This window comes from Macrobrachium rosenbergii, chromosome 37 (genome assembly GCF_040412425.1).
Source record: "Macrobrachium rosenbergii isolate ZJJX-2024 chromosome 37, ASM4041242v1, whole genome shotgun sequence".
In the NCBI taxonomy this organism is placed as follows: domain Eukaryota; kingdom Metazoa; phylum Arthropoda; class Malacostraca; order Decapoda; family Palaemonidae; genus Macrobrachium; species Macrobrachium rosenbergii.
Window position 1 is genome coordinate 2916573 of NC_089777.1, and position 14592 is coordinate 2931164.

The window sequence follows — 14592 nt, forward strand, 5'->3', positions numbered from 1 at the left end:
AAAATGTGTGCAATTTCATGTAAAATACGGCAAAATACAACCCATGGTTGTAGCTTTTATCAGTTGGAAATATTTTCATATAAACCACAATAACTGCCAAAATTTCAACCTTCGGTCAACTTTGACTCGACCGAAATGGTAAAAAAACGCAATTGTAAGCTAAAACGCTTACATTCTAGTAATATTCAATCATTTACCCTCATTTTGCAACCAATTGGAAGTCTCTAGCACAATATTTCGATTTATGGTGAATTTTTGAAAAAAACTTTTTCCTCATGTCCGTGCCAGAAATTTTTTCGTCACGTTGTCGTAATGTTTGCACCATTTTATATTAGTTGTTACATAAAGTTTTATATATGGAAATGTGAGCAATTTCATGTAGAATACAACAGAAAATAACTCATGGTTGTAGCTTCTATCAGTTTTGAAATATTTTCATATAAATCACGATAACTGACAAAATTTCAACCTTCGGTCAACTTTAACTCGACCGAAATGGTAAAAAAACGCAATTATAAGCTAAAACTCTTATATTCTAGTAATAGTCAATCATGTACCTTCATTTTGCAACAAACTGGAAGTCTCTAGCACAATATTTCGATTTATGGTGAATTTCTGAAAAAAAAAAAAAAAAAAAAAAAAAAAAAAAAAAAAAAAAAAAACTTTTTTCCTTACGTCTGCGCGCGGTAACTCACCCGAACATCTCAGAAATTCTTTCGTCACGTTGTAATGTTTGCATCGTTTTACATTAGTCGTTACATAAACTTTTATATATGAAAATGTGCGCAATTTCATGTAGAATACAACAGAAAATAGCTCATGGTTGTAGCTTTTATCACTTTTGAAATATTTTCACATAAATCACGATAACTGCCAAAATTTCAACCTTCGGTCAACTTTAACTCGACCGAAATGGTAAAAAAATGCAATTATAAGCTAAAACTCTTACATTCTAGTAATATTCAATTGTTTACCTTCATTTTGCAATAAATTGGAAGTCTCTAGCACAATATTTCGATTTATGGTGAATTTTAAAAAAAAAACATTTTCCTTACGTCTGCGCGGAAACTCGGCTGAACATCTCAGAAATTCTTTCGTCACGTTGTTGTAATATTTGCACAATTTTATATTAGTCGTTACATATAGTTTTATATACGGAAATGTGCGCAATTTCATGTACAATACAAAAGAAAATAACTCATGGTTGTAGCTTTTATCAGTTTTGAAATATTTTCATATAAATCACGATAAATAGAAAAAATTCTACTTTCAGTCAACTTTAACTCGACCAAAATGGTCGAAAACTGCAATTGTAAGCTAAAACACTTACAGTCTAGTAATATTCAATCAATTAGCTTCATTTTTCAACAAACGGGAAGTCTCTAGCACAATATTTCGATGTATGGTGAATTTTTGAAAAAAAAAAACATTTTTTTACGTCCGTGCGTTACGAATTCATGCATCATTTTGTGATAATATTTTCTCTGTGTTGCTTTGATCGTTTTACAATTTGTTATATACCAAAATCATCGCAATTTAGTGTACAATACAAAGAAAAACAAAATAACCCATTAGCTTTAACCGTTTTGCTCACAGCGCGATTTGTATAAAATTATATATGAAAAATTTTTTTTGCACTGTCATATATTTCAATATTTATATATGATAATGATATTTTTTCCATTTCTGATGGTTGCATACTAAACTTCAGGCAATGACAAAAAAATGAGCCAAAAATGAACTCTTAATCTTAAAAACTAAGCGTGCTGTGATTTAAAAAAAAAAACTTTTTTTCCGCTTCGGCGCTAACTCACTGAACGCCGCCGGCATACGGGAGACGTTTTTGTAAATAGAGGCTCGGCGTTTAAGGGTTAAGGGACATATATTACGGCACCCTATTATTAAGGATACACAATAGATTGAAAAATAACCATTTATTATAAAATATGTTATATAATAATATATGACCAAAAACAAACTATTGCTTAGTCTCAATGAAAGCACATTACACTTCAACCAACAACAATATCTTAGTTTTATTAAGATTTTCTGAACAAATTCATCCCGCTACCAAAAAAGTTTCCTCCCTTCTATTACAGTATCAGCATTTAGTCCATCCACCATCGCTGGCGATGACATCTTGTAGTCTACTGGGGACGGAGGCTACATGATTGTAGACGATGGGTCTGGAACTGAAGAGCAACATAGAGAAAGACTGTAATTCCTCGATGTGGTGAACAGATCTACTGTCAGTCTGCCCCACATCTTCCACAGGCTGTCGCAGACTGTTGAATTCTGCGTCCATTCTGTCGAGAGGACTTGTCCCCGTTAACTTAGTTTGTATGCCAGGACATTCATCTTCCCTTGGATGAATCTTGTACTGATCTTGACCCGATTCTGGTCCACCCAAATGAGCAGCTCTTTCGCTGCCTCGCACAGGGAGAAGGAGTGGGTTCTGCCCTGTTTCCTGATATATATGAGAGAGCTGTGGTGTTGTCCGAATGAACAACCATAGTTCTGTCTGTTACTAATTCAACAAAATGCTTCAGGCCGATTACTCCCTGACATTGATGTGTAACCTCCTTTGCTCTGGAGACCATGTGCCGGAAGCTTCTAGGGCGCCCAAAAGTGCTGCCCAACCCTGGTCCGAGGCATCTGCATAAAATGAGAGGTCAGGCTCAGAAGATAAAGAGACTTTTTCTCTGACAGTCTGTCTCTGGCTGTCCACCACCAGAGATCCTCCTTTATCTCTGCTGTAATCAGAAACTTCACTGTATCTGGTAGTTCCCTTCTGTTCCAGCTTGCCCTTAGGAAAAACTGGAGGGGCCTCTTCCTAGGTTCACAAACTGTTCGATGGATGAGAGGGTTCCCAGTAAACTCATCCACTGATTCGCAGGACAAACTGGAAGAGAGAGGAGATCTTAAACTGACCGTAGACAGGACTCTATTCTCTTGGGGGAGGGAAAAACCTGAAAACTCAGAGAGTTGACCTTCATCCCTAAATAGAGAATCTCCTGAGTTGGGACTAGTTGACACTTCTCCTGATTTATCAGAAGTCCAGGTTCCTTGACAAGGAGAAGTGTTACTTGTAGATCCTTCATGCATTGCTCCTGTGACGGGGAGTGGAGGAGCCAGTCGTCTAGGTATAGACAAATGTTTATACCTAGCACATGAAGCCATTTTGCAAGAGGAGATAATAATCGCATAAATACCTGAGGAGCAGTGGCAAGACCAAACCACAGCACTTGAAACTGGAAGACTCTGCCCCCGAAGACAAATCTCAGGTATTTCCTGGATTTCAGATGGACTGGAGTGAGGAAATATGCGTCTTGCATATCTAGTGTTAGATTGTGGATGGAGGATAACACTGACTGATTTGCCTCCATCTTGAACTTTGTTTTCTGAGCATAGAAGTTCAGTGCGCTCATGTCGAGGATAGGTCTCCATCCCCTCCCCCTATGACTTGGGGACAACAAACAAGCAGTTGTAAAAACCTCTTGAAATACAATCTTCCAACACTTCTACACCCTTCTTCCTTAGGAGAGCTGACACTTCCTCCCCGAGAGCTATAAACCTCTCGGAGCCCTCTGAGTATGCCGTCAATGTGATTGGCAAAGTTACGAGAGGAGGGTACTCAATGAAAGGAATCAAGTAACACTTTTAAAACCTTTATCGTCCAAGGTTCTGCACCTTTGGCACTCCACCTCTTCCAAAAGAGATAGTGAGTCTGGCCCCTGCAGGTGCACGATGGATGGGAGAATCACTTCCTGGAAGAGGGTTTGCTAGAAGTCCTCTTGAAGGACCTTGCTGAAAAATGCACCTTGGAATGGGGGCTAGAGAAGCCCTGTCTGCCTCCTCAAAAGGGCTGCTGCTGTAGAGGAGATACTGACTTAGATGAGAGTACACTAGAAGGTTACTTGAGGCACTTCGCTGACTGAGTTAAAAGGTCTTGTATAGACTTTTTCTGTAAGTCGGTGGCAATCTTCTTAACACTGACTGCGGAAACAAGAAGTGTCTGTCCAAAGGAGAGCATAGAAGAGCAGATTTCTGGACAGACGTAACTCCTTTTGTGGTGAAGGAGCACCACAGTTCTCTTTTCTTAAGAACTCCTATAGCGAAGAGAGCTGCCAGTTCCGAGGAGCCCTCCCTCACTGCTTTATCCGCACAGGATAAAACACCTAACCAGTTGCAAGAACGTCCTATTCTTCAATATTCCTGGCTAGTGCTCCTACTGTCCAGTCCAGAAAGCTGAACACTTCCAGGACCTTAAATAAATGTTTGACTAGATGGTCAAATTCTGATGAGGCAAAGAATACCTTTGCTGAAGAAAAAGCAGAACGTCTCGCTGAGTCAATCAATCCCAAAAAGTCACCTTGAGAAGAGGCAGCACCTCCCAAAAATTGCGCTTCTCCTGTTGAATAGGAGAAATATCTCCTGGCTGTCAACCTTGCTGGAGGAAAGGCAAAAGCAGCCTTCCCAAGCTCCCTCTTAATAGATAACCAATCCTCTACTTCCTTGAGAGCCTTCTTAGCTGAGGAAGAGAGAACCATCTTCGGCAGTTGAGAGCTAGTCTGTCTGATTCCTCATCAATAATGTAGAAGCAGGCAAAACCAGAGCTGCTAGCTGAAGTGCAACGGAAAAGACGCTAAAAAGTACTTCATAAGAGAAGTATAAGCAGTAGGTGTAGGTTCCTGGACGACCTCTTCCTCTTCAGAAGGCACGGGAGACAAGGAAGCCTCTCGAGAAGGCTTATGCGAGGATGGCGTCTTGTGCAGCAAGCCAAGCAAATCACCTAATTGCTTCTTAATGTGTGCAAACGTGGAATCCTCAGACATTAAGGAGGGCGCAGCAGAAGAATGTGAGCGCTCAGTTGGCGCTGAATGAATGAATGGTGCTGAACGGTCCACTGGCGCTGGGTGCCCGTAAGTTGACGAGTGCTTATGAGACAGGCACCGAGGAGAACGAGACGGGTGCTTGGGAGTCTGAGACGGGAGTTTGGCGACTGGATGCCGCTCTGGGGAATATGCTTACTGCTCATGGGGGTGCCCAGAAGATGAGCATTTGCTGGAAGAACACTTAGAAACTAACAACTGACGCTCAGCATGGGAGCGATCAGGAGAATGACAAGTCAGACTGCGCCATTTACTGCAGCCTGGTTGCGGACTAAGAATGGTTGGGAGAGATGAGAGAGAGCTCTCTTCCATGACGTCTCTTTAAAGGACAAGACTTCCCCAGAAAAAGCCACACGTCTCTTCTCCGAACTGGAGAAATCAGAATCCAACGACTACAAGCAGTCCCCGGTTATCGGCAGGGTTCTGTTTCTGAGGGTGTGATGATAACCGAAATAGCCGCTAACCGAAAATCAGCGATTTTGGTGCTTTTTTGGCAATTTTCGGGGGTTATCGGCACCAAAAAGCGCCGATTTTCGGTTATCAGCGCCAATACCCAATTATCGGCGCCGATAAGCGGAAATCGACGATTTTCGGCGCTGAAAATTGCCGATTTTCGTTGCTAGACAAGTGCCATAAAACGGGATCGCTGTTAACCAGGGACTGCCTGTACTGGTGGACTCTCACATCTGACACCTTTCCAACGGCTGTCGGAACTACGCACCACAGAATTGGATGAGGGGGTGACTTGCCTGTGGGCAAACCCTGCTGACCTCCCTTGGACCTCCAGTATGTCTACTCCCAGGTTTAGGGGAGTATGACAGTGACCATCGTCTAGAAGAATCAGCGGGACAGACAGCCACCTCCTCCACTGGCACTGACATTTTTTAAAACCTTGAACTTCATCCATCAGGACCTTAAGTGACTCACCTAATTTAGATACAGTGTTGACCACAAGATCAAATTTGCGGTCAAACTTACACTCGAGGCTGGCTAAAGCATCGAGATCGGAAGCATGGGAGCCAGGAACAGGAGTTGATGGAAAAATATTTGGAGGACTAAGGATGACGGATAACACACGGACAGGAGGAGGAGGAACATTATGTTCGTGGGACTTGAATGTTAGAGACAGGTTCTAAACTTAAAGTTCTACCCTCGGCTCTAACAGCCACCTTCCTCTTCCTATCCCTATCCAATTTATCCAAATTAGACTTTAAAACTTTCCACTTTTTCTCATCCCATCCAACACATTCAGAGGACACAAGATCTTTAGAGCATTCTTGTCTTCTACAATTAGTGCAAATCGTATGACTATTATAAGTCACTTTTGTCATACGAGTCTTACATCCTTCACTAGCTAGAATCAGACATATTGTAGGAATAACAGCTAACCTAAGCTGAAAAGCTACCAAATTCAACAATACCTCACCAATTCCTTGGAAAATTGATGAAAACTCTTCAACCCCAACCACCAAAACATTTGATGTTACATCGAACGTCGGCAGAAAAGAAGTGATTTTCTCTGTTTTTGTCCCTATCGTTCCCCGTTAGAGGGCGGGGTTGTTACCCACACTTAAAACAAATGAATCGCTGCCAAGAACTTCAAATTTTTAACTGACGATCGAGTAGAAAGTATAGCTATGTGATTACTTGCTAAGTTACATATATGAAATCTAGGTTTTCTTGCAAATTAAAGTACTTACATCAATCCTAAGAACTGTTCCATAGTCTAGAAGGAAAACTTGTACAATCTGATTTCTTTTTTGACTTGTAATACTTTCTATTTTACCTCTATAGTATTGGCCATCATGAAAGACAATAACAATCTGAAAGCATGAAAGCAAGATGAGTAAACATTTATCCTGTAAAGCTCTGGGAATAAAGAGCATGTGCAGTGGAAAACAAATAACTATATACAGGTCTTATTTCTATATAAGCACCACAGCATATTTTTAAAAATATGGTTAAAATGACAAAGATATAAAGTATCCATAAAAAATGTGGAGGTAAAAAATCAACGGTCATTGATACTGAACAAAAATTTCAATTTTTAAAAGAATATTACTCCATTTTTTCCATACATACTGTCCTTCTCATACATAGCAGCACACTGAAGTTAACATGGTATGTATCATTATCAGATGACCTAAAAATACTGCAAATACTAGTAAAGCTTACATTTAAAAAAGGTACTAATCCATTCCTTCAACAAAAACATGTTCCATTTCAATTTGATACAAAACAATCTCTTAGAAACCCATGAAAAGAAAACTCCTACCTCTGGATTAAAATCACCTCTACTCTCAATTACTTAGGCAAGCAAGTCACACAACCTCTCAATAATCCAACCTCATGAAGCCCACTCCCAATTCTTCACACAGTTTAGCCAAAAACATAACATACCTAAACTCTAAATATCAGCAGGCAGTTGACAACTCAACCAAAGCTAACACATCTATCTTCAAATACACACACATTCCAGCTATTATACATATTATGTTAAACATGGGCAATTATAAATAAAAAAATGGGAAAAAATGTACAGCATTTACCCCAAAACACTATTTTATAAATACTGTATGACAGGCACTCTGACTCAAACAGGAGAAATATTTTAAATATTCAAGGAGTAACTAGAATAAAAAAAACCATTAACTCACCTTTTCTGTCTCATCATTTGGTATATTTTCTGGTAGTTCATTAAAAGCTTTCTTGAAAAAGTTATTAAGATGCTTTTCAAAGTGCCTAAACTTTTTACGCTCAGTCGAACTATTAGCTGAGGGTAATTCACATATCCACATTGTATCTGCATCTCTGACCTATTGGACAGAGAAAACATTAAGAAAACTGAATAGGTATGTTAAACATGTCAGACTTATATTGTTCTATATATGAACTTTGCTCCATGAACTGCAACAGTTTATTTAAGTAACACTATTTTAATGAAATAAGCTTGAAAGCAATACAGTGAAAACCTACCAGGCAAACCTTGTAGTTTTTCCACATACGGGATTCCCTGGCTGGGAGTGTGCTGCTGAAGTCAAATGAAGTCATACTGGAAGAGGAATTATCATCAGAGGCATATAACTATACCTTTAAAGAAAGGATGCTAAACTGAATAAACAACCAGGCAAAAATGGAAAGAGAAAATGTGCACAAGACAACAATTGCATTTTTCCTTGTTATACTGTACAAAGCTTTGTTTCATGTAAAGAAGTACTTCTGCATAGGAAGTTGGTATTGAGGTCGAAATTTGTTGATAATGTGTTAAAAGTGTGCCTATAGAGACAAATGTGGCTTTGGTTATTCGATAAACACTGAAGGTTTGTGTATCTAGGAAATATGCAACTGAAGAAAAATGACCTTTTTATGATAAAATAAAGTTTTATATATACTTACCCAGCAATTATTCTGTTTTGTGTAGGTGACAAGACCCCGCCCACTTTCAGGGTAAGACAGAGGAACAACTAAGCCAATAGCTCCATTTGTTTATGCTAAAATGTTCATGTGCGGGGAGGAGGGAGAGCTCCATCCATAATTACTGGGTAAGTATATATAAAACTTTATCATAAAAATGTCATTTTTATATAAGTATATAACTTACCCAGCAATTACTTAGCTGATGCCACACTGAAAGGTGGTGGGGAATCATGGACAGCAAAATAACACTACATATGCAAAGTTGATGAACTAAAATAGGCTAGCAATGAGACAATGCTTGTTGTTTCCTTACCTGGTGAGAGAGCTGCGCATATAATTATTGCCTCTGGTTGGCGCTCATCTCAACCTGTAGAGATGTGGTGGCATAACCAGTCACCTCTACTGAAGTGGCATACAGTACTCTGCAGCAAAGGAGTACCCCGAAGGCTGACAGAATATACAACAGGAACTTTGTGATGAAGGTCAGTACTGAAGGCCAACAAAACTCGAACAATTGCCCCTGCCCAGGGTGCAGTACCAAAACACAATAAAATACCAAACAACAAAATCACCTACACCAACACTAAAAAACTGATGGGCACTCCAAGCCTCTTTTACCCTTCAGGCTTCACCAGAACTCGACACCACAAATAGATACATAGGAAGGGACACTTCCTACACTTCCTCGCCAATCACTATGCCAGCTACGGACACTGGTCTCAAGGTACTGCAGTTTTCGTGAACAGTTTCCACATCCCGCAGGTAGTGCATCACAAACACCAACTTCTTCTCCAGTATGTTGCCTGTAGGATGGAGGATAAGGAAAGATTGTGCTTGGGAGCTACTGATGTAGCGACTGCCCTTACTTCAAGTGCTTCAACTTTCATGACTTTTAAGTAAATTTCCTCCACTTGGGAGTGAGACTCTATAATGAGATCCCTCAAGAAGAAGGCAATGGCATTCTTTGACTCAGAAGAAGAGACATTATGGTGGCTGCATCACCTGAAGACTGCCCATTTTGATTGGTAGAGCTTTGCAGAAAACCCTTTTGCTCTGACAAGGCGCTTGACAGTCTGAAGCCTGTCAGGGCCAGAGCAGATAACCCTAGGTGGAAACTGCGAAAGTGGGGTTGTCTGAGCAGAAACCATTTTTGTGGAAGGTCTTGGGTAGTCTACCAGGAGTCGAATCAAATCTGGAAACCATTCCTTGTTTGGCCAAATGGGGCTACTAGGGTCATGGATGTGTTCTGATGCATCGACAGCTTGTTGATTACTTCCCTGATCATTCTGAAGGAAGGGAAGGTGTACACATCTAAGTCTGTCCAGTCCAAAAGTATGGTGTCTGTGCTCCATGCTTGAGGATCCAGGACCGGAGAGCAAAAGAGGGGAAGACAAATTGCTAAGAGATCTGCTGTGGGTTTGCCCCACAGTTTCCACAGGTTGTCGCAGACTATTGGATCTAAGATCATTCGGTAGGAAGGACCTGTTTGAGGCAGCTTAATTCGTCCGAAATCACGTTCATCCTCCCCTGAATGAACCGGGTGACAAGAGAGACTTGGTTCTCCTCCGCCCACAGAAGGATATCACTCGCCGTCTCGTACAGAGAGTAGGAATGAGTGCCCCGGTTTGTGAATGTAAGCAAGAGCCGTGGTGTTGCCTGCATGTACAGTAAACCCCCCGTATTCGCATTCTCACGCATTTGTGGGTTTCTCTGTGGAACATATCTAGCCATCATTCGCAGAAAATTCGCCCATTAGCGGTATTTTTCACTGAGAAATATTCACTAATTACTGTATTTTCATATATTTTTCATGAATAAATGCACTTTTTGTGATAAAACTATTAAAATACTCAGGTATAAGCATTTTTACAGGGGTTTTCTTGGTTTAAGCTATCAAAATGGGCAGCTCTAAGTGTTTTTAGGTGGGTTTTAAGCATTCATGGATTTGACCTATTCGCGGGGGTGTGTGGGACACATCCCCACGAATACGGGGGATTCACTGTACTACAATTTTCTTGCCGCGGACCAGATCTGAGAAGGATTGAAGGCCTAGGTGAATTGCTCTCAGTTCCTTTAGTTTATGTGAGAATTCTGTTGTACCTTAGTCCATGTTCCAGAGACTTCCTGGCCATCCAGAAGGGTGCCCCAGCCTAGGTCGGAGGCATCCGAATAAAATAGAAGGTCTGTGCGCACTGGGAGAAGAGACTTCCCTTCCTGAAGTCTTTCTCCGCATGACCACCAACGGAGATCCTCTTTGATTTCCGACGTAATCGGGAAGATGAAAGAGTCTGGTTGGGTTTTTCTGCACCAATTCGCTTTGAGGAAAAACTGAAGGGGTCTCATGTGCAGTCTGCCTAGATTTACAAACTGCTCTACTGAAGTGAGGGTCCCCAGTAGACTCATCCGCTGTACTGCCGAACAGGAAGGAAGAGCAAGGAACTGACTGACAGTTTGAAGGCAGTTCTCAACTCTTTTGGGCGACAGAAAAGCCCGAAAAGTCCGAGAGTTCAATATTATCCGTAAATAGAGAATCTCCTGAGTCGGTGTCAGAAGGGATTTCTTTTTGTTTATGAGAATGCCTAACTCCTGTGTCAGGCAAAGAGTTCTTCTCAAGTCCTCTGCACATTTTTCCTCCGATGACGAGCAGAGAAGCCAATTGTCTAGATATAAGTCCAAGGAGGGCTCCTCCATTCCTTTTGTAAAGACTCTTCCTTTGGTTACATCTCCAATCACTTTAACAGCGTATTCAAAAGGTTCCACAAAGTTTTTGGCTCTCTTTCAAGAAGTTGAATCCCTTCTTTCCAAAAGAGCAGTGGAAGAAGTGCTAGATCCCCAATCAGAGGGTTTCTACAATCGCCTTTTCGAGGTTCTGAAGGCCTCGGGGGGCTGGAGGCCCGTTCTGGATGTCAGCACCTTGAATGTGTTTGTACTAAAGTTGAAGCTTCATATGGAGACCGTTCGCTCAGTCATGTCCTCAGTACAACAGGGGGACTGAATGGTCACCCTGGATATGCAGGATGCATATTTTCATGTCTCTGTTCATCCAGACTCAAGAAAATTTCTACGCTTTGTTTTTCAGGACAGGACACTACAGTTACGGGCCCTATGCTTCGGCTTATCGAAGGTGAAGCCAATTCCCCAGAGGAGCAAGGATTCGTGTGAAAACTTGAGGAGCCTTCAATAAGCCGAAGCATAGGGCCCGTAAAGGTAGTATCCTGTCCTGAAAAACAAAGCGTAGAAATTTTCTTGAGTCTGGATGAACAGGGTGATGAAAATATGCATCCTGCATATCCAGGGTGACCATCCAGTCCCCGTTGTACTGAGGACATGACTGAGCGAACGGTCTCCTTATTAAACTTCAACTTCAGTACAAATACATTCAAGGTGCTGACATCCAGAATGGGCCTCCAGCCCCCCAAGGCCTTCAGAACCACGAAAAGGCGATTGTAGAAACCCTCTGAGTGGGGATCTAGCACTTCTTCCACTGCTCCTTTGGAAAGAAGGGATTCAACTTCTTGAGAGAGAGCCAAAAACTTCGTGGAACCTTTTGAATACGCTGTCAAGGTGATTGGAGATGTAACTAAAGGAGGAATCTTCACAAAAGGAATGGAGTAGCCCTCCTTGAGAACCTTGATCACCCAGGGGTCTACTCATCTGCTCTCCCATTCTTTTAAATAAAGTAGAAGTCTGGCTCCTACCTGGGCGCAGAGGACTAACACTCACTTCTTGGGGTTGGATTTAAAGGGAAACCTCTTAATGGACTTCGTAGGATGTCGCAAGTTTGATCTAGGTCGAGGCTGGGTCTTAGCTTTCCCTCCACGATAGGATTGAGACTGAAGAGGGGAGAATGACCTTGATGTGGAAGGCACAGGCTCCTTCGGACATCTAGTGGACAGTGCCAACAAGTCAGTGGTGGACTTACTCTGCAAGTCTGAAAGAATCTCCTTCACTGTGTTTTGAGGAAAGAGGTGAGACTTGTCTAAAGGAGCAAAAAGTAGAGCTGACTTCTGAGTCGGAGAGACTCCTTTTGAGGTGAACGAACACCACAGCTCCCTCTTCTTAAGGACGCCCATAGAAAATAGGGAGGTGAGTTCTAAAGAGCTCTCTCTAATTGCTCTGCCTGAGCATGAAAGAATTCCTAGCCAATCGGAGGCAAAATCTTCAGCTAGTTCAGGGCAATCTTCAATCTTCCTCACTAGCGCCCCAATGGCCCAATCGAGGAAACTAAATACCTCAAACACCTTAAATATATTCTTGATAAGGTGATCCAGTTCAGCTGAGGAAAACATTATCTTGGCTGACAAAAAGGCCGTTCTACGAGATGAATCCACCAGACCAGAGAAGTCCTCTTGGGAGGAGGCAGGAACTCCCAAGGAAGGAGCTTCCCCGCTGGCATAGTAAGAATACCTCATCTTCAACAATTTGCTGGGTGGAAAAGCAAATGTCACTTTGCCCTGTTCTCTCTTAGCGGCCAGCCAGACATGAACTTCTTTGAGAGCCTTCTTCGAGGAGGAGGAAAGAACTAGCTTGGGTAACCTGGTACCTTCTGACAAATGCTTTTCATGAGGAAGGTAGAAGCTGGAGAAGTAGGCGAAGCAGGCACAGAGAAATCAGGGAAATTATCGAGGAGGAAATGCAGAAGAGGGAACCTTATCCTGAACAATCTCTTCCTCCTCTGAAGAGATAGGAAACAATGATTTATCCTTGGACTCTGGAGCAGAAGAGGATTTCTTTAAAAAACCCATAAGCTCGGTCAATTGGCACTTGAGTGGGGCTAAAGAATCTTCCTGGACCGCTGAGGAAGATGGAGTAACAGAGGAAGGTGCATGGGCTCCAGAAGCAGAAGCTGGGAGTTTGGCTATTGGTGTTGAAAGTTCAGGAGTTGGCGGTGAGTGCTCTAGAACGGAAGTCTGGGATGAGACGGCGTGCACTCAACAGCGGTATTCTAGCATGAGACAGCGGGCGCTGGGTGCTCATCAGCGGTATTCTGGCGCGAGGCGGTGGGCGCTCATCAGCGGAAGTCTGGCGCGAGTTGGTGGGCACTTGGCGCTCAGAAGTCAGGTGCTTAGAACGCTTATAGCGCTCAGGACTGTCTGAAGAAATGATGATGATGAGCAGGAGAATCAGGCTGGACTTGAAAACTGCAGGAATGTTGTGGGCTAGTCTCCCTGTCTCTTGAGTGGATGTGAAGAAATAGAGTAGTGATATGGGAGCTTCTTGTGTAGACTGGAAGATTCTCAATCTAAAATAGAGTAGTGATATGGGAGCTTCTTGTGTAGACTGGAAGATTCTCAATCTAAAGAAAGTTGATGCACAGGAATGCCTTTCCAATGGTGTTTAGTTGAAGCCTGGGGGCGCATGACAGGCTCGACCGAGGGGGTCACTGCCTGTGGGAAAACCCCGCCAGCCTCCCTTGGACTTCCGGTATGTCTTCTCCCCGGTGTGGGGGAGCGGGACAGTGACCTTCATCTACGAGCACTGTCAACACTTATATTTTTTTACAGTAGAGATTTAATAGCTGACCCTATTTCCATAGTGGTACTAGATAATACAGTAAATTTCTGATCAAACCTAGATTCGAGGCTGGCAATGGCACTAAGGGCGGAACCATGGAAACCTGGTACAGGAGCAGATGGTAAAGTGGGAGGAGTTAGGATAGGAGGAGGAGGAGGAATTGGAGGAGTTATAGTTCTGTCATCCCCTACATTTTCCAAAGGAATGGACTCTGCATTAGCCCTACTTTCAGCCCTAATGGCTGCTTTCCTCTTCTTATCCCTTTCTAATTTCTCTAGATGAGATTTCAATGTTTTCCATTTCTTATCCTCCCAATCCTGACACTCTATACAAGTATTATCCTTACTACATTCTTGCCCCCTACATTTAGTGCATTTTGTATGAGAATTGTATGAAAGCTTAGTTAGTCTAGCTCTACAACCCTCAAAACAAAAGCGAATACTAGATGAACTGGAATCCAACATTGTTAACTAAATAAACTAATGTTAACCCGAACGACAATTCAACAATGCCAGCAAGCCACAAAGCAACAAATTCTGAGTACTTCACCAAATTCATGCAAAGTAAAGCTAAAAGGTGAAGCAGCAGCTGCGTGAAAACTTCCGATGTTAACCGGAAGCCGGCAGAAAACGAATTGAGCTATCTGCTAGTTTGTTTCCTCGAGTCCCGGATGGTGGCGAGATGTTGTCACCTACACACTAACGATAACAGCGCCACCGTGTAAATTTTGAATTTCTAAGCTGCCATAGGTTAGGGAACCAATAGCTAT

General features: G+C 42.2%; 2 protein-coding genes across 2 annotated transcripts in view; one reads left to right on the plus strand and one right to left on the minus strand.

Annotated features, from left to right (window-relative positions):
- LOC136825252 (uncharacterized) overlaps positions 1–7984 on the minus strand; it is a 218875-nt gene extending 210891 nt beyond the window's left edge. Inside the window, exons 1-3 of the mRNA XM_067081307.1 lie at positions 7869–7984; positions 7550–7708; positions 6593–6715 (exon numbers count right to left, since the gene is read on the minus strand). Coding sequence (XP_066937408.1) covers positions 6593–6715; positions 7550–7708; positions 7869–7943 — 357 coding nt within the window. The 5' untranslated portion in view covers positions 7944–7984. The remainder of the gene's footprint in view (positions 1–6592; positions 6716–7549; positions 7709–7868) is intronic.
- LOC136825092 (uncharacterized) overlaps positions 1–14592 on the plus strand; it is a 467192-nt gene that overhangs the window by 248615 nt on the left and 203985 nt on the right. The gene's annotated exons all lie outside the window — the stretch shown is intronic.